The 27,179-nt window shown below is 35.2% G+C and overlaps 3 protein-coding genes and 1 non-coding gene across 12 annotated transcripts; all 4 read right to left on the bottom strand.

Moving 5' to 3' along the window:
• Window positions 1-8: 8 nt before the first annotated feature.
• Window positions 9-3,380, bottom strand: LOC109165403. Of its 4 annotated transcripts, none has more exons than XM_019314140.1 (6): window positions 2,840-3,380; window positions 2,455-2,758; window positions 2,001-2,050; window positions 1,652-1,729; window positions 892-1,471; window positions 9-796 (listed from the first exon to the last, which is right to left on the bottom strand). In XM_019314140.1, exons 2-6 carry the CDS (start codon window positions 2,602-2,604, stop codon window positions 161-163), a joined length of 1,494 nt encoding a protein of 497 aa, XP_019169685.1. In that variant the 5' UTR covers window positions 2,605-2,758; window positions 2,840-3,380; the 3' UTR covers window positions 9-160. The 4 variants fall into 4 exon arrangements, with proteins under 4 accessions (XP_019169685.1, XP_019169686.1, XP_019169684.1 ...); XM_019314141.1 differs by having other exon boundaries at window positions 2,455-2,666; XM_019314139.1 differs by having other exon boundaries at window positions 2,455-3,380.
• Window positions 3,381-5,763: 2,383 nt separating this feature from the next.
• TRNAG-GCC lies at window positions 5,764-5,834 on the bottom strand. Its single transcript has one exon. It is a non-coding gene; the product is annotated as a tRNA-Gly (tRNA).
• Window positions 5,835-6,428: 594 nt separating this feature from the next.
• LOC109165402 (katanin p80 WD40 repeat-containing subunit B1 homolog) lies at window positions 6,429-14,545 on the bottom strand. 4 transcript variants are annotated; one of them, XM_019314135.1, is made up of 18 exons: window positions 14,333-14,487; window positions 13,969-14,099; window positions 13,284-13,401; window positions 12,770-12,996; window positions 12,583-12,685; window positions 11,400-11,470; window positions 11,125-11,199; window positions 10,902-11,045; window positions 10,575-10,752; window positions 9,821-10,336; window positions 9,027-9,151; window positions 8,538-8,642; window positions 8,261-8,386; window positions 8,004-8,078; window positions 7,780-7,892; window positions 7,343-7,459; window positions 7,154-7,222; window positions 6,429-6,936 (listed from the first exon to the last, which is right to left on the bottom strand). In XM_019314135.1, exons 1-18 carry the CDS (start codon window positions 14,361-14,363, stop codon window positions 6,876-6,878), a joined length of 2,385 nt encoding a protein of 794 aa, XP_019169680.1. In that variant the 5' UTR covers window positions 14,364-14,487; the 3' UTR covers window positions 6,429-6,875. The 4 variants fall into 4 exon arrangements, with proteins under 4 accessions (XP_019169680.1, XP_019169682.1, XP_019169681.1 ...); XM_019314137.1 differs by having other exon boundaries at window positions 12,770-13,001; window positions 14,333-14,482; XM_019314136.1 differs by lacking the exon at window positions 8,538-8,642 and having other exon boundaries at window positions 14,333-14,545.
• Window positions 14,546-19,581: 5,036 nt separating this feature from the next.
• Window positions 19,582-27,073, bottom strand: LOC109165748 (lysine-specific demethylase JMJ25). Of its 3 annotated transcripts, none has more exons than XM_019314662.1 (15): window positions 26,919-27,073; window positions 26,193-26,261; window positions 25,315-25,912; window positions 24,774-24,913; window positions 24,595-24,694; window positions 24,346-24,478; window positions 24,199-24,253; window positions 23,367-24,051; window positions 22,718-23,047; window positions 21,385-21,810; window positions 21,215-21,287; window positions 20,549-20,634; window positions 20,258-20,377; window positions 20,083-20,156; window positions 19,582-19,977 (listed from the first exon to the last, which is right to left on the bottom strand). In XM_019314662.1, exons 3-15 carry the CDS (start codon window positions 25,849-25,851, stop codon window positions 19,878-19,880), a joined length of 2,859 nt encoding a protein of 952 aa, XP_019170207.1. In that variant the 5' UTR covers window positions 25,852-25,912; window positions 26,193-26,261; window positions 26,919-27,073; the 3' UTR covers window positions 19,582-19,877. The 3 variants fall into 3 exon arrangements, with proteins under 3 accessions (XP_019170207.1, XP_019170209.1, XP_019170208.1); XM_019314664.1 differs by having other exon boundaries at window positions 20,083-20,153; XM_019314663.1 differs by lacking the exon at window positions 26,193-26,261.
• Between the last annotated feature and the right edge of the window lie 106 nt (window positions 27,074-27,179).

The raw sequence follows: 27,179 nt of genomic DNA, 5'->3' as shown, positions 1-27,179 counted from the left end.
GCTTAGTATGATATTCTAAAAAAAAAATTAAAAAAAATTCCATTATGAACTAAAAAGGAGGGAAAATGTACATTGTTTCACAGTTCTAAGCTAAGCAATTATACTGGCCGGAAAAAAAAAAAAAGGAATATTCAGTTGGCCGGAAAATTTGGTGTTCACCTTAATTCAGTCTTTGCCGGGTCATTTTCCTTTCCTTCGCTACAGGCTTAGATCCCATCTCTCCCTTTGACATAGTTTTATGCAAAGAATCTTCCTTCTCCGAAGCTCGATGGCGCCAAACTTGATTCCCCGATGCGCGCTTCCCCGCCTTCCCGGGTTGCTTGCAGCCTCTCTTTGCTGTCAAGAGTGATTGCAATGGAGGGCTTGAATCAGGAGGATCACTCTGTCTTTTGATCCCTTCAAGTGACCTAGGAACAGCATTCTTGTTGTTGTTGTTATTGTTGTTGTTCGGCAACATGGCTGGCGGGATTCTTTGTTTGGTTGGGCGGGGCCTGGCGCTTCGTGGCTTCACGGGAGGACAGCATATGGTCGGCAGAGGGAGCAGAACGAAGGCGGTTTTGGTGTAGGACCCTCGGTACAGCTGCTGGCGGTAGGCTTTGGTGACGAGATCTCTCAGGGCCAGCGCTGCTTTGTATTCCCGAGTTCTCTTCGAGTAGAATACGAGGGCGTTGTTTGCCAGTAAAAGCAGGTCCCTGAAGAGCTCTACAGATGATTTGATCGAAAGGGTTGCTAGTTTTGATCTTATTGTTTCCATGTCCATATGGCGTCTGATTATTTTCTTGTACCTCGCTCGCTTCTGGGGCCCATTATATGATTGTGAGTGAGTAACGTGAGTTCACAGATAGCATAAAAATCTGGGAATAAGAACATAGAAAAGCGGGTTTTAAGTACCTGACTATCGAGGCGATGCCTAAAGACCAAAGCGGGTTCTCTCTGTGCAATGGAGTTAAAGACGTCCATCAAGCCGTTGTTCTTCACACTACACAAGCTTCCTTTATGATTATCGAGGCTGGAAGGTCTTCTAGTCTGGTCACACCCGACTGACGCTTCCTTGCTGGGAGAAATCGAGGCGGCACTCGTCGAACACACGTTTTCGCTCTCGCCAATGCTCCCTTCTTTGGAATCCCAAACTCGGTCCTTCCTCTTTCTACAGCCTCTTCTCTTCTTCACCGTCCCTCCGTGTTTATTGCCCGCCAGTTTGCTTATGCTCGCCACTTTCTCCCGCTCACAACTCTCGGATCCTTCCATCTTCGACTCGGTCTCTGTGGCCGATGTCAAAGCGGGAATTTGACATTCATGTGACTCATCCGTTCTGATATTTTGGGTGAAGCTGCCAGCCGATAGGCCGTCCTTGGATCCCTCCTTTTGGAATAACTCAACACCCTCGGATTTTACCAAAGGAACGGGTGATTCTGCTTGGCCCGAACGCTCTCTCTCAGCCTTTAGAATTTCTATCTTCGACTTGAGCGATCTGAGATGGAAATGAAGAAATGCAATCCATTTGAGAGTCGAGAAAGAGAAATCCGAGAAGAACATAAAAACGCGATTGTATGCAGTAGTGATGACACTGGAAACTAATATATATAATTTGCGTATCCAAAGTTCCATATAGTTTAACCTCAATTGAAACGGAAAGATTATAAGTACTAACCCAATCGAACCTTCAGATCTCTCCAATTCCCGTTTCAGTTCTTCAATTCGACGCTTTCTTAGCTCTTCGAACCAAAACCTGAGAGATTAAGCAAGAGCAGCAAATTTATTAACATAACAAAAATACAAAACCCTTATAGATCAATTAAACTACACTTTCACCGAATTTTCCATTTCTCTGACAAATCGATCTTCAGTTACAGAGCCAAATTAAAGACATAATGCATACAAACGATTGAACCAACCTAAGCACCAAACCCTCGTCCAAGCACAAACGGAACAAGTTTTGGATCATATGAATCATTATTCGATAGTTACAACACGTAATGAAATTGAATCACATAACTTACTTGCAGCCAGAGTACTGCTTTCGCAAATCCTCATACCTGGCCTTGCAAGCCTGTAATCGTAAAAGTTTCAAACTTTCAATCAAATTCAAACGCAAATGCAACAACATAAGCATTCCTCTCTTCACAAATTCACGCCCAGAAATTCATACTTTTTCGATAATTTCTCCTGTTTACATGCATTTACAGACCAATGTATGGATACAGATATTAATTTTGATCATCTTCAAAGATATGTTTGCAATAAAGCTTTCAACTTGTTGCATTTAGGACATTTCGCTATATAAACTTTCACTTTTTTTTTTGTTTGAAATTATGACAGATTTTATTTCCATAAGAAATGAATCCAAGATTACACTTGTTAAGGTAGAACATATAACAACGTCCTTCATAGTATACAAGAATATGATTAACCAAACATTCAAAATGTACATAAAAAATGAATCATAGTTCTAACCTCGGGGGTGAAGTTGTTCGGGTAGACCGTCCGGGCCCGGAGCTCCGACGCGACGACGTTCCAGTCGTCCGTACCATGCCGGAGAACGGCACCGCCGAGGATAAGCTCCTCCCAGGTGCCCCACCTCATCTTCTTCGGCCCCACCACCATCGTGGACGCTGACGGAAAATTCTTCAATTCCCACGTGGACGGCCCAGATAATTCTTCACCACCTTTTGCAATTTAAAAATAAAAAATAAAAAATAAAAAAACGCTCCGGTTTTACGAAACTTCTGGAGCACGCGCAACCGCCTGGAAAGGCGAACTTTTTCGCCGAGAAAATGAAATCAAAAAGAAAGACGGCGGCGAGGCTAATATAAGGAGGAAATGGAAATTGGGAAAAAACCTGGAAATAGAATTTTTTGATTGCGGGATGCAAAAGGCGGGATTTTGGCGGGCGGTTTTGGGAATTTTCAATTCTTGTGGGGTACGGCAGGGGGGGAGAAAATGAGTTGAAAGTATTTGAGAATTTTTTATTTTTTTTTCAGGTGGCGAAGAAGAAAACGATGAATTCAACAATCTCAATCCAAATTTCCCAATGCGAAAAACATGGAAGACGAAGACGAAATCAACAGATATTTATTCTCTCTCTCTCTCTCTCCATCGGAATCTCAGATTTTGCAGCCATTTCGGTAATCTCTTCCTTTTTCCATTTCTCTCTCTCTCTCTCTCTCTCTCTCTCAGTCTCTCTGAGCGAGATGGCGCTTTTTTGGGCTTCCGCAGTTGAGATTACCGAAATGACCCTGTCTTTTGAAATTTGACACGCATGTCCTCCTCCTCCTCCTCGTATCGTGTGATGTTTCGAATTGTTTCAATGACGTGGCATGATCTTAGACCGTTGGCAAATGTATAACCAATCATATAGTTTGTATTGATTTCATTAAGGTGCCGTGAGTAATTAGTACTCCCTAATTAACATTCATTTCGTTTTCCTGGACATCATTAGGGATGGCAATGTGCCCCGTCCCCGTCAGGAATCCCCGCCCCCGTAGGGGATGGGGAAAAATTTCGGGAATCGGGGACGGGACGGGGAATTTTTGAAATTTCCCGGCGGGGATGGGGACGGGGACGGGGATAACCCTCCCCGCCCCGTCCCCGAATAATTATTATAATTAAAATAAATAAATAAGTTTTATATATATATATATATATATATATTTATATATATATATATATTTAAAAATTAATACTTCAGTTTTAAATTTTTAAAATTAAAAATTACACTAATTTAAGATTTTTTATTAAAAATTGACCGGGGATGGGGAATCCCCGTCCCCGCCAAATTCCCCGCGAGGACGGGGATGGGGACTATTTTCAATTCCCCGCCAGGGATGGGGACGGGGACGGGGACGGAGTCGGGGTTTCGGGGACGGGGACGGGGAGTATAGTCCCCGTCCCCGCCCCGCCCCGTTGCCATCCCTAGACATCATTAATTCATCCCGGGTCATAAAATGAACATTAATAATTAATGAATGCTTATTTTATCATATATATTGCGGAGTAATAATTACACGTTAGGTAACCTTGATTTGTAGTAATCATATTTTTTAATTAATTTTTATTAAAGTCCCAAACCAATTAAACCCATTGAAAGTGAAAAAATAACAAAAGAAAAATGTGAAGAGATAAAAATTTCATTATTAAAAATAGAAAAAGTCATGAGAATGATTAAAAGTGTCCAAAAACAGTAATCAGGAATGTAAAATGGCAAAAATGATAGTCTGGGACTAAATTTGGAATTGTCACCAAAGACAAAGGACCTCCGGTGAAATTAACTCTTTAATAATAGAGTGAATTTCATTGTTGGTCCTACTGTTATAGGAGCGTTTCCAATTTCAGTTCACTTTAACTTTTTTTGCCACTTTACAACCACTGTTATTGAATGTGTTCCACTTTTAGTCCACAGTTAATATTTCCGTCAAGAGGCCGTATAATCAAAGAGTATTTTGATCTTTTTATGTTTGTCTTTTCTCTTTTAATCCAGGCGCTTCGTCCTCCTCCTCCGATATTCGAAGATGGCTCTTCGAACAACGATAATGGGAAGCCAAAGTTACATCGTTTCGTTCATTCCAACATGGGTCGGCGAGGTTTCTTAGGTTTTAGGTTTAATGTTCTCATTTCTTTAGTCAAACATAGTCTTGGATGAGAAGAAATGTCAAAATACCCCTGGATTACAGGGTCTCTTGATGGAAATACTAACGGTGGGACTAAAAGTGGAACACATTCAATAATAGTGGTTATAAAGTGACAAAAAAAAATTAAGGTGGACTAAAATTGGAAACGCCCCTATAACAGTAGGACCAAAAATGAAATTCACTCCTTTATAATATATGCTAATAGTATGTTGTGATGTTCAACATATTAACCAATTTAGTATTGTTAAAGACAAATACATTTCAAAATGATTTTTCATGATTAATGTTTGATTTTATTGTTTTTAAAAATATTATCAAAAACTTACTTAAATTTTATCTCGTTCATCGCATGGGAGCAAATTCTAGTATATATATATGGCAAAAATTTGTGTGAGACCGTGAGACGGGTTGAATCAATATGACATGTAATACTTATACTGAAAAATGCAATGTTAATTATGAATAAAATGTTTATTACTTACATGATCATAATAAAGAGACTAGAGAAGTGTTCATTTGAAAGACTATCTTAGTTGTGTAAATAATTTAAAAAGTTTTATATTTTTAAAAAATAAATTTTCAATCTTTATCGTACTCTTTTACCCAATTGATAGAGCTGGAGATTGATGACAGAATAGAGATGCTGGTAAATGTTGATAAAAAAAAAACATTAATGCTAATGAGATACAGATACAATAATTGTGACAAATTCACTTTCACATTCATTCTTGATTATGTTAAGATTAAAAGTAAGTATCATAAAATAAAATAAAAAATTGATGTTTACACATATTCTTAGAAATAATGACAAATTTATTTCAATTAAATATTCGAAGATAAAAAATTATTTGCAAAATTAAAATTAAAAATTGATAAGATAAAATTTACCTTTTTAACAACGTGACAAAATATGATTAATTACATAATGTTTATACATCCACAATACATTAAATACTAAATATAAAGAATGTTAAACCTATTGGGGAGATTTTTCTAATTATGTGGAAATAGTCCACCCAAAAGGGCGCAAAAAAAAGACGGGAACTCAGAGGCGCTGTTATCATCCGTTAAGTTCTGACAAACTGCGGCGACCCAATCACCACAAGAGCGCTAAACGTCATCACTGCTCCACGAGTGCACCAGCCGGGAATCGAACCCGGGTCTGTACCGTGGCAGGGTACTATTCTACCACTAGACCACTGGTGCTGCTTGTTCTTTTTAGTTGTTTATTTATATTAATAATATCTAATACATTTAGTATAGGTAAAACAGAATCTCCATCTATATATCATTTATTTTTATTATATATATTATGTTAAATATAATATATATCAATATTATAGAAATTTCTTAAAATATAAATAATTTCACTTTTGATATAGTTAATACTCGTGTACATAGGATGTATATATAGAGAATATATTGTATGTATGAACAATGCATGTAAGCTCAAAGGTCCTTCCCTTCACTTCCACTAGCTCTACTCTCTCTCTCTCTCAACACTTAGGGACGAATTTTACAATTATCCTATAATTTAGGGACGAAAAATACATTTTTTTTTCTAATTTTAATATCATGTTTGGACCAAGACCCACAATGCAAAGTGATGATCCATAATAGAATTAGGAGGCAACAGTCCCTATTGTCCCCTCTTTGAATCCACCATTTCACCCATGCCTAGTTACACACTATGCCTTTAGAAAACAAAGGGAGAAAATAACTCCAAAAAGGTAGAGTGAGTAAATGAAACATATTCTCATCAGAATGTCACGAGTTCGATTATTACTAACACTTTTTCGATTGAGTTCGTCAAACAAAGTCTTTATAGTGTGATTTATCTCCAAAGTAATTCACATTTCAATATTTCATACCCAAGTAATTCAGCCAAGTGAACTATACATTTCATGAACTACTGGGATGGCTACCCATACATCTCATTGAACTTGATTATTACATGATCTACATGACTATATATGCACTGCTGACACAAACATACATACAAACTTCAGTTCATATTCTTCTTGCAACCATATCTACAGACCTGAAACTGTGTGAAAAGCGTTACCTTTGCTTGTCAACTCAGCAGCAGGGATACACTATATAGATCTGATCACATTTCTAGGCAATACTATGATATCCAAATTGTTGGGAAAAAGGCACTCATTCATGAGTAACTTGTTAGGCAGGTGGAGTTGCTATACTGTTCTTTTGGTTTTAGACTGGAATGGATACTGAGGATGAAGCAGACTATGGTTGCTGAAGAACAAGGTTTAGTTGATGTGCACATTTTGCCAGGGAACCGCCTCTCCTACAGATACAATTTACACGAGAATACGAGATATAGATGAGTGGCAAGATCTACATGAGAGTTTTAATGATTTTGTCGGTGTAAATTTGCATTTGGACAAAAAGTGCAATGGTAGTGACTCCACGGTTACCATTCTGCGTGTTCCAAAACACAGAGCATTCTCGACTTCTCGTGTTTGGAACACATTGTGAATTTCATTTCAAGAAAGGGTACTTACTGTATAAGTGCTGGAATAGTGTTCTGGATGATTTGAAAATGCGCAATGCACTGTCTGCAACACTCGATTCTGCAGAACAAAGAGCAAAATCCCTTATTACCTGATCCCTTTTGTTGGATTTACTGCCAACCCCACAAGGTAAAGGAAGAATAAAAGGAAAGTATAATCGGTTTCTTGGCTCGACCAAACCTTTCCTCTGCGTGAAGATCAACGCCTACAGGTGGAGGTGCTGAAACCGCTGATTGGACTACTGGACCGAAGACTGCCACAAGCTTCAGTAGCATTTCCAAAGAAATGAATGCTTGCCTATGAAAACAGAAATACAAAGAGAAATAGGGATTATATTAGGCCAAGTAAAATGTCATTAGAGCAGAAAGAACAAGAACCAGCGTTTGTAAGCTTGAGTCAGATATAAAATGAAAGCACCAAAAGCTATCATTATTCAAGAAAACATAGCATTTTGCATTTCACTTAATTATAGGCACATATAATATCAGTTTGATAAATATTTATCATAATAGAATAAGAAAAGAATCCAGATAAGAGATTACAGTTATAAGAATGGCTTGATCATATCACATAAAATGACGGAACACAGACTCATAGAATAGACGTGGTTACAGTACCTTTCAACCTTGCTATCTAGCAAGTCCAATAGCACAGGAAGCAAGGCAGTGAATAGATCCAGCGTGATAATCTCCATTCTATCCGTGAGAACACTAAGTATGTCTGCTTGTGCCTGCATGGCAAGGACAATAGTTTAAGAAATGCATGAAAATTTTATTTTCTTATTGGAATTCATAGTAACAAATTAAGAAAAATGGCGGGATATTTTCCATCAAATACTTACTGATTGATCTGGCAACTTCTTCAAGGCACCAATAGCACCCTTAATATCATTCCTTTCCCAGAAGTGCCGAACAACCTGTAAGGTATTCATAAGATTGTTATTGAAGACATAAAATTGAGACAGATACCAAGTTGGAAATAGATGAGCCAAGTCTAAGGATCATTAATAACACATAAAGTAGTATTTAAATAAAAATTGCTAGTAGCTGAGCAAAAGCAAGTATTACAAACAATTCTGAATCATCAACTAAAAGGTACCTGTAATTTTGTAAGGCGCGATCTAAACATACTTAATAATATGTCATGGTTTTGAATCAAACTTTCAATGATATTACTATCACATTCAGCTGTCTCAGCACTTCCCACGGTTTGCTGATTAGTAATCTGCATGCACTCAATTAGCACAATGATGTTTGAATAACTACATGTTAGCCAAAATAATATAAAGGATAAGATAGAAAAAGTTATAAACAAAGAATTTATTACTACTAAAAACTGCATAAAAAGAAGAATAAAAATAAGCATAAAATTGTACAGGCAATGGGGTTGCTTTTGCTTCCTCAGGTTTCACATAAGAAACTGTATCAGGAATACAGTTAGCATCATTTTTCAACCTTCGTCTTCTATCAGACTTCTCAAGCTAAAAACAATTTCAATAAAACAGAAGGTCAGTGCAGATTATTGCCACCATCAGTACATTAAACATTTTCCTATGAAACTTCCTTATATTCTGTTCTTCCCCATTATACTGGACACAATTACATATCAAGAATGGATAATACTGAAAGAAGCACAATATCATAGTAATGAAGGGGATGGTTATGTTTATTAGGTTTAAAATTAGGGATTGTGTCTTGGAGTAAAAGCACCATCAGCTTTCAAACTTCCTCTTATATCAAACCCCAAGTGCCCCTATTAGTACAAAAAAAAATCTTAATGCAATTCTAGTTTTACTTCCCTCCATATATGATGCTTTTTAGGCATAATAATAGAAGGAAACATAGAAAGAAGCATAAAATCTTACCAGCAAAGGGGATTTTTTTGCTTTCACTTGTTTAGAATAAGGAACTGTATCAGGAGTAATGTCAAAGGCTTGCAATCTTACTCTTCTCTCAACCAGATTGAGTGTCCTTCCTTGCACAGCTGGCACTGCCAATAAAAATAGCAAAATTTATTTAAGATTCAATATGCCCTTGTAAAGTGTATTTACTTGTATCTGATAGCCACAGGGGCCTAAGAAAATTCTAACACTAGATGCATTTCAAGGCACGAATGATACATTTTGAAATAGGAAAGTTTCTATGAAATTTCAGTTGTATATATATGTGCCAGAACATATTAATATTTCCAAACTTCCTTTTTAAAAAAAATCTTTTTTAGACTCCAGGAATCTCTTTTTTTCTTTTTTCCTTTTTATACCAGCAATGACAATAACATTTTAACTAAGTGCTATGATGTATAAAAAGAATTCTATACAACAAAGATGAGAAATTCTTTATTTTGGATCCTTGACTTGAAAATTGCCTAATTGTCATCCCTTGACTTTTGTGGCTGTATTAACTTTAGCCTCTCTGTTAGGTTAGGGTTAAAATGGTCAGATGTATGTTGGGCTTAAGGGAATTTCTGTAAATGTAGCACGTTTGCTTCACCCAAAAAAAAGTCACTACTCACTAGAAATTTTTATTTTTTTATTTTTTGAATAATACTACATTTATTAGGATTTAGGAATAAAGAGAATATGTCAATATGTCACCAGGAAAAGGGTAACCATAGATAACTGGATGCCAGTGGATAACAAAATAAGATTGAGGAACTGACCATTTTTCTGATATGGAATTTCTGATTTTAACAAGTTTTTCTCAGACCTCTCTGCACCATTCTTGACAATTGAGTCATTTTCCTCGGAGGAATCCCTAGCATTATCATCTGCTATAAGGCGGCTTTGGAAATTAAAATCTTTTTTGTTGTCTACTGCAGCTGCCACATTGTCCATGTGCTCAGATTCAAGCGTTGTAGACACCTTCTCAATATCAAACTTTTTGCTTGATGATTGCCTTAAACGAGGTGGCTTTGGCAGCATACCAGCAGTGGTCCTGGTAAATGAAATTGCTTCCCTTCTGGGACTGGGCGAGTTTTTTCCTTGTGGACTCTCCCGAGGCACAACAGTTGGCAGAATGAAAGATTTATTTTTGACAGCTTCATTGGTCTTAGAATGTAACCCTACATCTGAATTCTGATTCAGAGTTGACAGATCACTGTCCTTAGAATCTGAAGGGTGTACGGCTTTGGGAGCAAGAAGAGAACCGACTTTCTTTGTAGTTACAGGTCTTTCACCTGTACGTAAGAGTAAATTTTAGTCTTCAAAAATATAATGTTACAACAGACTATGGATCAGAAAAATTGAACCTTTAAAACCTTACAATTATGGCACAAAATGATGTCGAAAGGGGAGTACAACCAGAAAGATAATCTGAATATGCTAATATAATTGATAACTTTGGAATTCCACAATGCCGCAAATTTTTTTTATTTTTGAGCAAGGGCGTAACAAGTTAGTGCATCAACAACTTACTGTCAACATAAATATTCTTTATTATCTCAGTACAATCATTATCAGTAGATGTGCAGCAAGGACTTGAATTTGAACAATTGCTCCCTAACCCCTCCAAATTACATTCCTTGGGGTGATCTTTCAGCTCCAAGTCGCAATTTTGCTCGGGATTTACACAAGCAGCAAAGGGTTCAATGAGCTAACAAGAAAAGGAAAGATAAATCATATGAAAGGTATACAAAATAATAAATAAACAAACCAAGTTCATGATGCAAAGAAAGGATGATAAAGAAAGAGAGAAGGTGATGAATGAAACAACATTATGTTTCATGTAATTAAGTTGAGTACCGAAATGTCTGCTACCCAAACTCCAACTGAATTTTGATAATATGCACCCCCCAAGAGCTTTCCATCATGGATGCAGATGTCACCAAGTGTGGACCATCCCATATCAACGGAGTCATGACATACTAAAGGCTCCCATGAATACACCTGAATATGGAAATTGATGGTGTGGGTAATACATTTTGCAACACAAGGAAGAAAGCAATTCAAAATGTTTACAATTAACCTTCATACTATCATCTAGTCCACAAAATAAGGTCTTTCCATCAGGATGAAAGCAAATTGATCTCACTCCTGCAGTCTGCAAACAAATGAAGTCATGCAGTGAAGGTATGATTCTGATAATATGTTTTGGGACATGGGAGGATGATTCTGATAATAAATAGTTAAATATTGATATGAGTGTATGCTTCTAATATCCACCACCCCCCTGTTTTCTGGGGTTAGTAAATATTCAAGAAAGATTAGAAATCATGCATGAAAGGACGGAGGCTCACGTACCTCTTGTCTAGAAGACCCAATAACTTCAAATGTTTCCAAATCCCAGAACTTTACAGTTCGATCTGCTGAACCTGGAAAACAGTGCAAAAATTTGAACAGATGGGGAAAATGACTTTTGAGAGAACTTAAATACAAAATCTTAAACATTAAGCATATTAATTCAAGCGATTTACATAATGCACAAGTAAAATATAGCAGTCACCATATAATCTTTGATGACCTATTAGGAATCCAAGTCAATCATACACCCTATATTACAATTTGAGATCTCACAAAGGATTGATTCAGGGATAATATAGTTATTTTTCACCTTGACCACAAAATATAGATAAATACGATAAGAAATAGATCCACATGCTCCATGCAAGTAAAACATAGATTCAACTTTAGGTAATCTAAAGTATTCAAATCTTCCATACCTACGATTTAATATTGGATGAGAAGAAACCTTAAGGAGATAAGCTTGCAATAAAGAGTGCAATTTCTGAGAATGTATCTATCATTAGCATCATAAAAGTCCAGTTTTATTATTAGAAACAAATCATATATTCCTTCTTCTGCTCCAATTTGAGTTTCGTACCAAACAAATCATATATGTTGAAACTTTTGTGTATAGGGCTTCTGTTGATCATTGGACTACAGTAATTGAAGGAAAATGATGGATTATTCATTGATTTAAGGAGTCTATTTCAGCTAGTCATAACCAAGAACATTCATTCAGGCTGCAACATGCAAGTCAATATCCTCCTTCCCTGCTGCACTATATTCAAGCTTTTTCAAATTGTATCACTTATCACAATTTTTTTGTTAAAACTTGCTCTAGATTTTGAGATTTGGTGCCTCTTTTATTGTTCTTTTCAGGGTTATTTTCTTGTGCACACCTTGACTGTTAGCATCTTCTCGAGTCACTAGATGATACTGCTTATTTCATAATATCTGTGTCTATATATATAATTGTGTGTGTGCAGCCCCTCCCTTATGTATTGATCACACTTCACCTTGCTTTGCACATGACACCTTGTATTCAGTATTCTCCTTTCACCTTTTAAAATGTCAATCATAAAAAGTTAACAATCAAAGCCTAAAACTCTAGCACATACACGGATATATAAATAAAAGAACACACATAAATGAGTGTGCACAAAATACCACTATTATAGAACCACATACAACAGTTCCACACCTGTTGCCAGAAGAAACTCAAGAGGATGAAAATCTATAGATCGAATATGTCCTTCATGCAACTTGAAATCATGCAAATGTTTTCCAGCTGTTAGGTCCCACACCTGTCCAAAAGTAAAGGTTCATGCCATAGTGAAACCAAAGAAAATGGTCTAATTAAAATCTTGAAAATCATGCACAAAATTCACCTTAACAACATTATCAGATCCGCCAGAAACTACCCACCGACCATCAGGAGTAAATCTTATGGTACTAATTCCTCGTGTGTGACCTTTGTATGTGTGTATGCATCCCTTCTTTCTGATGTCCCATATCTTTAAATTAGTGTCCATGGAACCAGAAGCAAAAAACTCACCGAATGGATGAAACTCAACAGCAGTGCAATAGGATCTGTGTCCACTTAGAGCACGAACCACTACACTTCAATAATAATAGCTAGATTAAAATCAAGCTATAGTTATTTATTTATTTAAGATCATACTAGGGAAGTAGGAAGTAAATGTGTAGGCTACATATTGCAGACAGTGAGGCTTGTAATACTTCCAGTTGAAATGAAGAACCAGTCATGAAACGACAAAGCAAAAGTTTTTTATTACACTTCGAATATTATACTGCCTCAATTACATGCCACTTGACTTAAATCACCTTGATATTGTAAAGCAGGAAACAGTAAAGTGGATAGGAAAAAAAAAATCAACTTACTTTTTGTTTCTTCGAGATCCCATAGCTTTATTAAACCAGAAGAAGCCCCAGCCACGACTGAAACCTCTGCTGTATCAAAAGCTACAGATTCTATTGGACTCGTGTGGCCAGAGAGGCTCTGTGCAATTTAACAAAAGAAAATATTACTTGGTCACACCGGGGAAACACTATCACTACGCCCAGTTCCAACATCAGTCTTCTTTGGGTAACAAGACTGTCTATTACAATGCAATAACTATGATTCAGCAGTTTTCAGAATGAGACTGCAATTGCTCAATTTACAAATATACATTTTTACTGATTGATGAATGCCATATAGAAACTGATGAACACAGAAAATTAACTGACTGTTAATGCAATGATTGGTGTTAAAATCAAACGTTTACCACTACACCAAAAGTTATAGCTAGCAGAGAAGACGTAACTTTATCTCCTTATACATGCATAGCAACCAGTGCCACATTTTGAAAGGCAGAATGCTGGACTTGGCCTTCGGGACTCCGCCCAACAATTGGCAAACAACAATCACTACTAATTCCAGTGTCACCTCACAGAACTTTGAACAAATAAAATAACTTCATGCTTACTATATTTATATCTAACATTCCCCCCAAGTCCTTTCATACATTCTGGTCTGAGAATCAGAAAGTCCGGAGCATATAAAACGAGCAAAACTTGAACTTACAGCCGTGGAAGTTGCTTTTCCAATCGACCAGAGATTCACTATCTGATCATCTCCCCCAGTGATAAACAACCGACATGTCTTCCTCCCAAACCTCAAGCAATTCACGTTCCCCGAATGCGCCACAAATTCCTCTACATTCATTTCAGTCAAGAACCACAAACGAACATTTGTTATTTTTGCAAAAATTCTTCAAACAGTTGAGCTCCCATGGATGAAAATCCACACTCTAAAGGAAGGAAGCTCAAAATTCAAAATTTATATCAAGTACACTTCCTCACGCAATCTCGATGCTCAAGAGACAGGACAAAGCTTCATTCACAGAGAAAAAAAAAGTAATAATTAAGTAAAAAGATCAAAAAGATACGCAATTTATATCCACGCTTGGAATTGGCCATTGAGAAGAAACGAGCGAGTTCGCCGGAGTGCAGAAAGTCCGCCGTGAAGAGTCGCAACAACCGATTCCCTCACGCGGGAAACGGAAGATAGATAACAGAGAGAAAGTGAAAACGCGCTGTTTTATGCTTCCGTCTGTATGTCGGTGTCGCTATTTTGAGAATCGCGTTTCCATTTTAGAATATTTTATTTCATTACTTTGGAGAAGAGAAACATTTGGGTAATTTTGAGAGAGTGAAACAGGGAGATTTACCAGTGGTTTTGGGATAAAAACAAATAACATTTACACTAATATTAGCTTTTGCATGGGTTTCGTTAATCCACCACTACACCCAAAGTATCACTATATATCACGCATTTAAGATGATATAAATCACAGTATGTATTTGTGTATAAAAAATCTACTTATTTTGAATATAATTTCACATTGTGATTCAAACCTTGAATCCTTGATTTCATCTCCCAAATATTATCTACTGAACTATTGAACTAAATCCGTGCAAATATATCACCATATATCTCATAATCTTTTTTAGATCACGAGAGAAATTTATTGTTATTATTCAAAAATGTATATTGAGTAATTTCCTTTTCTTAATAATCTGGAATCATTATAAATTGCATTAGAACAATCATGTATCAATGTATCATAAGACTTTTTTTTTTTTATTGTTACTGACTCTATTACATTGTAGTATCAGTTCATGTATCATAGGATTAATCCATATACATTTAACAAGAATTTAATGAAAAGTGATGGATCTGCTACGAAACCTGTGGTAAAAAAAGAAAACTACGAAACCTATGGTAAAAAAAAAAAATTTATTGTTCTTTATTTTTAACTTGAAAAACTGTTTTTGAGAAACATTTCAGCGTAGCCACTAACGTGAACTCATGGATTTCCCGCCACTGCTTCATATGTTCTTTTATTTTTATTTTGTTTTTTGTTTTTCTCAAAACATATTTAAATATTCTGACTTTTATTATTTTTATTATTAGTAAATTGCTCGTGCTCAAGGCGCTAGGCCCAAAGACACCGGTTCAATTAATAAATAAATAATACAAATTATATGACTAAGAATAATATTGTAGTTCCTAAGAATCAAACCCTGATATGTTAGTAGAAGAGAGAAGGCAAGATGACAGACCACCAAGTTAGTAAGTTGATCGTCTCCCAGATAATGAATCCCTGACGGGCCAAATCCCCTCCTTCTATATTGTACTTCAACCCTTGGATGTGGTCCACTTGTACGGAATCCATGCCTCCTCCTTTCCCTCTAACAATGTGTGCTACGTCTCCAGACTCACTTGCACGTACTCCATCCCTCCGTCTACATCAACACGTCTTCACCACCCTAATCACGCACATATACACTTTCAATCCTGCTCCCCCTTTTGGTGGGGTGCCGTCGCCACACCCCGGGCACACCAGGCCCGCTGGGGGGCGCCATGGTCGGAGGCTCGCCAGTGGTGGCCAGTTTGTAATGCTTCCAGCCCACGAAAGTAGGAACAAATATAAGAAGTAACGACTTAGTACACAAGAGATGAAGCGCCCTGGTGGACAGGGTCACGCGTGTTGTACGGGAAGTCCCCACACTCCGCGCACGGGGCATGAATTATGGCGGGCCACTGACCAACAAGATTTGAGTCAACCTCCTTCCTTCACTCCCCTTGTGTCAAAACTTTTTCAACAAAATGGGCCCCGGGGTTCATGGCCTGATCAATATATGTGTGTGTGTGTTTCTCTTGCGTTTTAACTTTTATGTTTTCTTGAATTTTGTTCCTTTATTTTTCGTTTTCATGTTATCTAGATTAAAATATTGAACTTGAAAGTTGGAACTTAGAATTATGATACTTTCTATTACTTTCAATTCCAAGTTGCACGGTTCGTACAACTATGTGGACCTGTATGAATCCATGAATCTATGATGATTATCATTAGCAGAAAAATCATTGCTAATGCTAACTTGCAGGCATGAAGGAGATTGGAGAATAATTAGGGTAGTAATAATAATAATAAAATGGGAATTTTTTTTGTCAGGTCAATTAGAAAAGAGACAAAATTAATAATAATTATATCGTAGTGAGTGTTCGCTGAAAAAGATCATTCGCATAAAAAATCGTGCACAAACCCAAATTAGCATTAACACTGATTTTTTTTAATCTTTTGTTGCTATTTCGTTCACATCAGTTAGCTTGCCTAAAAAATTGAGAAAAACTCATTATTTAAAATGCTCTTACAGGATAAGAGCATTTATCAAAATTATTTATCTCCATTATTACCATGAAGTTGAATACAATCACAATATTTTTAGAATTGTTAATTTAATACTGATCACATAAGATATGTCATGAACACTCAAATGATAGTGTCAACCTTGAATTTCTAAATAAAAAATTGAATGACTTGAACGCATAACGTAAAATCTACCGAATAAAAATGATCGCGGTAATATAGTAGTATTTTTCATATAATATAATATATTCATGCTTTGTCTTGTGCAAAGTTGACTAAACTTCCACCTCCCTTATGAGGTAAGCTATTTGTATTTATATGTACAATACATCTTATTTTTACTTATTTTATGTCTAATAGAAATTACAACATGAAAAAAGAAAGTTTTTCTTTATACTTCATAAGGAATTCCATAAACTTTTAAGTTGCATTCAACGGTTTCCATTAATTATATAATTTTTCATTCTTCGTTTCATATTTTTCTATTTTTGAGATGTATAAGTAAACATATTCTTTTACTCTCTGTGAATAAGTTTCACACAATATGATGTGATGATATTTGTTGCGGCAATTCGGGTAGAAGTTAATGAGTGGTCCGGATAGGATGCTTCATTATTCAAGCTTTTATTTGTTTAGGTAAAGAGAAGCTTTCATGATGCTTAGCTTAAAGGAGTGTATGTAGGCATGCATAATATTAAGGTGGTGGGATATACATACCCCCTTCACACCCTCAATAAATATGGATGTATTCTCACATCATCACCTAATATTATGTATATTATATATTTTAATTATAAACAAAACAAAAGAAACAAAAAAATAATAATAATAATAATAATAAAAAATCCCCATATAGTAGTGGAAAGTTGTAAACAATATTATTATAAAATTTTCCAAATATATACCCATGTTTTTGAAAGAGCATAATCTATACTATATATAAAAACAAAATCCTGAAATTTTAACTTCCCGCCCAATTCCTAAAAAATCTCTCTTCCAAATAAAATATATTGATTTCTACTTTCCCATTCGTACAATCATTTTGCGTTAAAATTCTATTCTAATATTATAAAATAGTGTAATACAATCTATACTATATATAAAAACAAAATCATGAAATTTTAACCTCCCGCCCAATTCCTAAAAAACCTCTCTTCCTAATAAAATATATTGATTTCTACTTTCCCATTCGTACAATAATTCAACGTTAAAATTTTATTCTAATATTATAAAATAGTGTCATACAATCTATATTATCTATAAAAACAAAATCCTGAAATTTTAACTTCCCGCCCAATTCCTAAAAAATCTCTCTTTCTAATAAAATATATTGATTTGTACTTTTCCATTCGTACAATAATTCTGCGTTAAAATTCTATTCTAATATTATAAAATATTGTAATACAATCTATACTATATATAAAAACAAAATCCTGAAATTTTAACTTCCCGCCCAATTCCTAAAAAATCTCTCTTCCTAACAAAATATATTGATTTCTACTTTCCCATTCGTACAATAATTATGCGTTAAAATTCTATTATACTATTATAAAATAGTGTAATACAATCTATACTATATATAAAAACAAAATCCTGAAATTTTAAATTCCCTCCCAATTCCTAAAAATTCTCTCTTTCTAATAAAATATATTGATTTCTACTTTCCCATTCGTACAATAATTCTGCGTTAAAATTCTATTCTAATATTATAAAATATTGTAATGCAATCTATACTATATATAAAAACAAAATCATGAAATTTTAACTTCCCGCCCAATTCCTAAAAAATCTCTCTTCCCAATAAAATATATTGATTTCTATTTTCCCATTCGTACAATAATTCTGGATAAAAAATCTATTCTAAAATTATAAAATAATGTAATACAATTCACTTTGCACATCTAATCTATACTATATATAATAACAAAATTCTGAAATTTTAACTTCCCGTACAATTCCTAAAAAATCTCTCTTCCGAATAAAATATATTGATTTCTACTTTCCCATTCGTACAATCATTTTGCGTTAAAATTCTATTCTAATATTATAAAATAGTGTAATACAATCTATACTATATATAAAAACAAAATTCTGAAATTTTAACTTCCCGCCCAATTCCTAAAAAATCTCTATTCCTAATAAAATATATTGATTTCTACTTTTCCATTCGTACAGTAATTCTGCGTTAAAATTCAATTCTACTATTATAAAATAGTGTAATACAATCTATACTATATATAAAAACAAAATCATGAAATTTTAACTTCCCGCCCAATTCCTAAAAGATCTCTTTTCCTAATAAAATATATTGATATCTACTTTCCCATTCGCACAATAATTTTGCGTTAAAATTCTATTCTATTATTATAAAATAGTGTAATACAGTCTATACTATATATAAAAACAAAATCCTGATATTTTAACTTCCCGCCCAATTCCTAAAAGATCTCTCTTCCTATAAAATATATTGATTTCTACTTTTCTATTCGTACAATAATTCTGCGTTAAAATTCTATTCTAATATTATAAAATAGTGTAATACAATCTATACTACATATAAAAACAAAATCCTGAAATTTTAACTTCCCGCCCAATTCCTAAAAGATTGCTCTTCCTATAAAATATATTGATTTTTACTTTCCAATTCGTACAATAATTCTGCGTTAAAATTCTATTCTAATATTATAAAATAGTGTAATACAATCTATAGTATATATAAAATCAAAATCCTGAAATTTTAACTTCCCGTCCAATCTATTTTCTTTAACGTAAGAGTTGTAACATAGAATAAATTGTAATAATTAATAACTATAGTCTAGGATTAAATTTGGAATTGTCAGGAAAGATAAACGACCTCTGGTGAAAATACTAGTAATAAGATAACAAGATTATAAGACTAAAATGTTGCCCTCTAGGTTTCTAACATATCATTTTTCTTTAATATGTATTGCTCTTATTGGGCTACATAGTACTGAACCAGACAGTGGAACTAGAAGCTTTTCGATTCACTTCCGTAAATCTACAACTAATCTCAGAATGAAATGTATACACAAATTCAATTTTTTTTTTCCAGTTTTATTCTGTAACTATAACTTGTCTTAAGAATAGGGGTATAAGACAAAAAATCGAGGGGGTATACACCTCAAAGTATTACAATGCAAAAAAAAGGGCACTCGTACCTCATACATCGCGAGGGATTCAGGGACATGCCAAGAAATTAGTTATCGACATAACTACATATACAACTTTGTGTATATATATATTTATATATACTCGTGCTTCAAACACAGGCAACCTGCCTTCGCTTAATTGTTCCCTCCAGGTTTTCTGATACAAATGCAGTCAAGTTAGGGTCCTCGAATCCAAGCTCCGGGCCAGTTCTGCAGGAAAAGTGTATATATACTGTTTCATTTAATCCATTTCGAGACGAAAATGTGCTGTGAAGGAGAGTATAACATAGATGTATTCCTATAAACGCTTCTTACTTTGGATCCAAAACCAGTTTCTGAACTTCTTTAATGGCAGAACTTGCTGCATAGAGTGATATCTTTTCCACCTGCTTAAGTGACAGAAATGAAGAACAAGAAGGGCTTATTTCTCTAGTCGAGAAACTCAAAGAGTGGCAAGGGAAAGGGATGTCAGAATAAGACAAAGCCTGACCTCCAACATTTGAAGCTTGGTTTCATGGTCATTAGGAAGGCCACGGATTTCTTCGGCCATTCTCGCAGCCTCCCCTAAATTTTCTGGAGAGAGAAAATCAAGGCCCAACTGAACTGTTGACTGCATTGTCATAGAGGTCAAAAAGCAATTAGTTCTATTTGCCTAATATTTTCCACAATATATGTTTATGTTCAACCAAAAAAAAAAAGGCCGGAAAATATTTTCTCTACTAAGCATATACAGAAACTAACTCCTTGAGAACAAATTGCAAAGTTAGTGCCAATGCCTCACCTGAAGATTCCTCACTTGGAAAGGGCAGCCAGCAGGAATAAAGATAGCTTGCCCTAAATGTTGCTCAAATGACCAAGGCTCTATTCCTAGAAAGATTCAAATCGCAGGAACTTTCTGGTTAGGAAAAGAAGTAGAAAATATGTCCAACGAAAAATAGTCTTAAGAGAAACACCAATAGGTTCATGATATATTAATGCCAAGTGCAAATTTAAGAATGCAACTTTAATGTGAAAGATAAGATGAGAATAAGTGAGCTCAGTTTCAACAAGTGAATAACTTAGGAGTTGTGTGTCTCTACCTATGGAAATTGTGCAACCAGTTCCAGCTAACACAACTGAGTATAAATAGGTATTACTTGGAGGAGGATAGGGATGAAGTGGAAGAAACGAGAGAAAGAAAAGGCACGCAAAAAAAAAAAAAAAAAAACCAAAAACAAATTGATTAATGGGGAAATAGCAAGTGAATTTTATTTTATTTAACGAGTATGAACAAGTTAGAGAATCACTGCCTCAAAAAATTTCAATACTTATACAGTAGACAAAAACAGGTTATGAAAAAATTTGGACAGCTGGTATGGAGTCAATATATCTGCCATTTAATAACATCTCCATGCTAAAATCAAAATTTTGCATTATATTGTCAACTACAAGCATGCATGGCTCTTACCAAATTTGTCTTTTAGCTTTCCTTTATGGTGTCTGTTCAGATATATCTTCCCATCATAAAGAGGACTAGAAACCTGAAAGAAACAATGGAGACTTAGCCAAATGAAAATCAAACATAAAACCGATAGCTTTGACAGAAATGACTCCAGTTCAAGTAGGAAAAAAACCTACAGAATCATTTATTATGCTCTCAGGCTCTCCAAATTCTTTTCTGTGACATGTTAAATACTCAATAAGCTTTGGTATATCCTGTCGGCGAAAGACATCCCAAAGAGCTCCAGAATGTGTACGCTCAAATTTCTTTACATCGGTGCCACTTAAGTCTTCATCAATGGCATCATTTGTGTCGCTGCTAGAAGTTCTTGTCCCCTGGTCCACCAGCATGTCAGGAGCATCTGAATCCATATTAGCATCATTTTCATCCAGCCTATCCTGTTCAGCGGGTGATAATGTGAGCAATTCTCCATTCAAATTATTTTTTGGATCATCAGATGCTTCTTTTGCATTGTATTCAGCAGACGCCTTTGGTATCTTCTCTGATTTAGTCCTCTGCCAGCCTTTCAGTTTGGCTTCATTTGTATGTACCAATAAGAACACCTATTATAGAATGGAAGAATGGTAATCCAACAAGTTTACTATTTGAAAGCAGTATAATATTGTGCATTTACTCATGGAGACTTGAGGAAACAAGAACATAAGCAAACCCTTCAAATCAACTATGCACAAATATAATTAAAATGATCAGACAACTATTATTCAGATACTTTAGGTATGAAATCCTATACTGCTACAGATGGTTAGTTGACAGTCATAATTCATACAGTAAATACACATTATTCTAAAGAACTTCAATAAAAACTTTTCATATCAAGTAACTTGACTTTTGTTAGACCAGGATTGTATGTTCATAGTATATGCCAACAGACTATTCTTTAAAAAAAATAATACTCCATAATAAATAAATACTATATGCCAACCCAACTGCAACTCAAAAATGTTATCTTGATTAGATGACTATGAGTTGACAAAAGAATTAAAAAATAATATTAAAATAAAAGCTGCGTCACTCATTGATACTTCATATAAGTTCTAGAGAGTGAAACCGTGTGTATAAATAAAAAGTAAAACAGATGTAAGCCATACCTGAGACAAACTTTAGATTGGATAGAACTTCAAAGCATTATATAAACACAACTTTACCTTTGCTTTCAATTATAATCACAAATTCATACAAGTTACAAAGAATAAGTCCACACACAATACAAAAGTTTAAGACAGAGAATCAGAAGACAAAAATATTGGAAATATTCTCTGTCTGAGTCAAAATTTAGATTAAATAGAACTTCAGAACATGATAATAATGTGAGAATGTGAAATTACTTTCTTTTGCAATTAATATCACCAAGTTGAAACACAAAAGACAAAAGTATTTAAGCAAGCTATGGAATTGTGAAAATATGGCTAGACTGCCACTTGAGCCTCTGAAAGGATAAGCTTAACTCACCATATCACGCATATTAACATGAAGGTTGTGCACTGCATCACCTTTGCCAAGCTCTTCATACAATCCATAAGACATAAAGATCTTAGGACCAACATCATTCTGAAGTGAATAATGAGGCAGCTTGGCAGCAACATTTAGAAGACCCCACTTGGAGTGGATGAACTCCAGTAAAGGAAGTTTACTAATTATTTCAGGTCTCTGATACAACAAAAATTCTTCTGAAGCACTAGGAGAAGGCCAATCCTTCAATTTTAACATTTGTGGCAAACCATTTTTGCAAATTCTCCCCTCTGAATATCCCCTGATGAACTCACCAAGATGAATATCAATCTGCAGAGACATTAAGCATAAGAGATTAGAGACAGTTTCAGCACCACTCAAAAGAAGATAATGCTTGACCAGTAGTACAGTTCAATAGGAAAAAGGACATAAGTACATGAATATATGAATATATGATAGTCCCACTGAAAAGTTTTGAACAAAATGTGCAGATTTGTGGACCATGCAGGGTCTGTAGAAGTGTGCACAACCTTACCTCTAGTTTTAGAGAAATTAAAACATAGCCTAAAGGTCAACAGGTTGGATATGGAAAATCAATGGATACTAATACTAACTCATAATAGATGGAATTTTGAAATCATTTACCAACCTCAGTCCAATTGTAACAGTCAATAGCCTTCACAGTTCTATCTTCATCTTTTGTTTTCTCATCCGCTGTCTCCCGCACTCCCCTCCATATAAACATGGGATCCCAAACTGATGTTGATGAGATATTTAAAACCTCCTTAACAATAACAGGCTTGCCTATGCTCCAGTGCTTCCTGAAGTTCTCAATCCCTTCAGTTTTAATATCTTCAGAGTATGGATCATACAAATAATTATCATTGCCATTCTCTCTATGTGCAGCCTTGCATAGCCTGAGTTCAGAGTCAGGTTCCTCTACATAGCTAGTGTCACATAGCTTACAGCCACCAACCATTTCTTCAACATTTTTTACCAGTTTTGCAACCCAGTTCATCTTGAAGATGCGCTTGAGAACTAAAGTCAAGGAGCCACAGCCCCCATACTTTCTCGGAGGGCACGGTATAGAGCCATCACTATTGGCTTTCCAATCAGAAATCCTTTTAAACAATTCTAATTGAACATTGGATAATTTCACTGGCTCTAAAGTCATTTCTCCACCATCAATCTGGTCAGAAATCCGGTTCACAATATCTTCCTTGGAGGAAAATTTAGCAGCTTCTCTAATATCTTTGCAGCAGCTAAGGCACAAATCATATGAGCAATTTGAGCAGTGTCGATGATAATCAATAATTGGAATCCTGCAGAAGTTACTGGAAGAAGAAAAAAAATCTTTTTAACTATATTATTACTATATGTGAAATAACCTTTAACTGAGTAAAAGAAACTACCAGCGCATTACTATACTGTTACAGTTTACAGCAAGATACAAAAACCATATAAATAATTCAAAATATTACCAGCACATCTGCTCGTCGGAATTTAACTTCATCCTTGCAAGATCTATCCCATTTCCTGAATAAAGTATAGGATGCTAAGATAGTAAAATTTAAAAGCAAAATTAGAACTGAAGTCTCTAAATGAAATATAAAGGATAAACAGGCTACCTCTGAGCTTTCTTTCCAACTCCACCTCAGAGCATTGATTGTGATGGATGCGCTTAACAACAGGAAGAACTGCAGATAAAAGGGAATATAGGTATTGCAGCTTCTTTTGGGCAGGAATATCTCTTATCCTGGCCTATGCTCAAAATAATTAAATTATTTACATTAATGAACTCACAAACTGTGATAGGAACATTATAATAAGCTCATAACGCATTAAAAAATAGTCCTTGCAAGAAAATAAACAATTACCTTTATCAAAATATCTGCACGTAAACACACTTTGCAAGTACAAATACTACGACAAGCAGGACACATCCTCTGAATATCTTCCATTGGGATGTCAGAATACCTGACAAACAAGCACTCCTGTTATCAAAATGGTAAAATGGTAAACTGTAAATGTATCTACCATTGAAATAATATCCCACCAAGTTGAGATGCATCTTTCACAGTATCCTCTTTTATCACATTTAAGGCACCAAATAACCCTGTGATCATTCTGCCGACATTGATGACAAGGTTGCCCACCGGTGTTATCAGAAGAATCAGAGCTTCCTTCAGAATTTTCCTAAGAAATTAAGAAAGTAAGAGGATATGTGCAGAAATCACTATAACTATAAAAATGTATTTGATTGACAAAACTATAAGAGGACAAAAGTCAGTCTGTAGTCCTAGAAATGTCAACAACAGCCAAACAACTTGCTTATGGGTAGAACCCCTTTGTTTGGGCACATAAAGCTGCAGGAAGGAGAGATGTTCCAATCCTACCAAGCAGGGCACCAATGGTGTCGGTAAAACTTAATAATGCAGAAATAAAACTACTATTTCACCTAATTTAAGTAGTTCATATATCTTTTTGAATCAAAGCATCATTTGTTGAAAAGATCATGACTTTGCTAAAATTAAATCCTTTCAGCTTCTAGAATAAAACCATAGAAAAATGGTTACATATCATTGATTCAAACTTACTGTCATAGGGCTAGAATCAAACATCTTCTGAGATCTGTTTTTGGAAGACTCCAGACAAGAAGGGGGAGGTGTCCTGTAAGATCTTAAGCTCTCTTCATATGGTGAGGCATCTCTTTGCAGATCATCACTCGACTTCAGAGTACCACGAACTGGATAAGCCCTGTTTGAAGTTGTTTCAGGAAAATAACCAACTGGACTTTTAGATATCTTTTCCTTATTCTTCTTCCCAGAAACTGAACCAGAAAAATCTCCCATACTCTGGTTATTGAGTGGTAAATCCATGTCATCACTTTTACTCTCCAAGTATATCTCACTTTCACCTAAAGGTTTTCGCTTTGCTTTTTTCATACTGGCTCTCATTGCAGAATTTGCAGCTCTCTTCTTAGCTTGTATGTAGTGCTTTTCACACACTGTTTTATCGGGCATGGACATAGCAGTGCATCTCCATTGTTTCCCATCCGACCTCTTACACCGCAAATCATCAGGAATCCCAATATTATCCTCCCCTACCCCAGAGGTCGATTTTGGATGCTCCATTGTGATGTTCGACTGTAAGACTTACTGATAACGTAGCATTCAAAACCTTAGAATGGCCAACCTAAACACAGGAATGGGAGTACATACAGAAAAAGTATCAAGACGGAATCGCTAGTTAAGAGATACTCCGTACCTAAGATCCTATGAGAGTTCAAACATATGGAAGAACAAAAGAATATCAACAATGGCCAGGGTTTAGTAGTGAAAAGAAATCTAAATAAGTGAGAACCAGGCCAAATGTATAAATAAGATTATCATTTAAACACAGCAAATCACATAGCAGGTATATGAATGCATTTCTCTAATAATTAATTAAGTACACAAAAGGAAAAGAGAATTACATTGCTTATTTCTTGTTATCCTCCTTTCTGTAACTCCATGTCAAAAATGTTGTAAAGTGGACAGATTTTCTTCATTAAAAAAATAAATAAAAATGCATTAGATTAGACCCATAAACTTACAAATGTAAATATGTTAAAAATCATTTACTTCTCAGAAATAATCATTGTTATGTGGCAGCAGACCAAAAATGTCTTCTTTAAAAAAAAAAAAAAAATTAGGCACATGAGACTATGAGTGCATGAGATTGGAGGCAAACACCAGGACATTACAGAGTACAAAATACGAAACACTACACCATAAGTACATAATTTGGGGCAAGCTGAAAGCTTTACTCCACTTGTTCGTTGCAACCCAAGAACACGAATTATCACTGAACACATAAATAACCACTTTAGAGCTCATTTTCAGCTGTTGCGATTTGAAACTAAAAACCAATAAATAAATAAATAAAATACAAAGCTGTCTATTCAAGGGACAAATCAACACAGTTATAGAATCACAAGCTGAGAAAAAGGATGGAGAGCTCACACAAACTACGAATTGAACAAATTAGGGTAAGAAAGTAGAAGACAAAGCGTGAGTTCCAATTGAGCTAACAATGAAGAACTGTATCTACTAGTGTGTGTGTGTGTGTGTGTGTGTGTGTGTGTGTGTGTGTAAATGCGTGTATGCATATGTGTGTGAATGTATATAGAGATAGAGAGAGAAAGCGAGAGGGAGCAAACCTGCGGTATCGACTGGAAGGAATGGGAGAAGTTTTGGTGTGTTGGATGGGGAGAAAGGAGAAAGATGATACGCAGGAGAAAGATGAAACGACGACGTCGAGGCACCATTACAACGCGCTGTGAGTCTGAGAAAAAGGGAAATTTTCGCAGAGAACCATACAGTTAACTCCAATAATAGGGCTGGATTTTTATTACTTTTAGGAATGGACGGTATTGGTCTAATAACTCATAAATATGCGTAATTAATTATTAAATTTGAAT

Source organism: Ipomoea nil, unplaced genomic scaffold, assembly GCF_001879475.1.
Source record: "Ipomoea nil cultivar Tokyo-kokei standard unplaced genomic scaffold, Asagao_1.1 scaffold3069, whole genome shotgun sequence".
Lineage (NCBI taxonomy): Eukaryota > Viridiplantae > Streptophyta > Magnoliopsida > Solanales > Convolvulaceae > Ipomoea > Ipomoea nil.
Note: the sequence above shows the minus strand (reverse complement) of the source record. Positions and strands in the feature narration are given on the sequence as shown.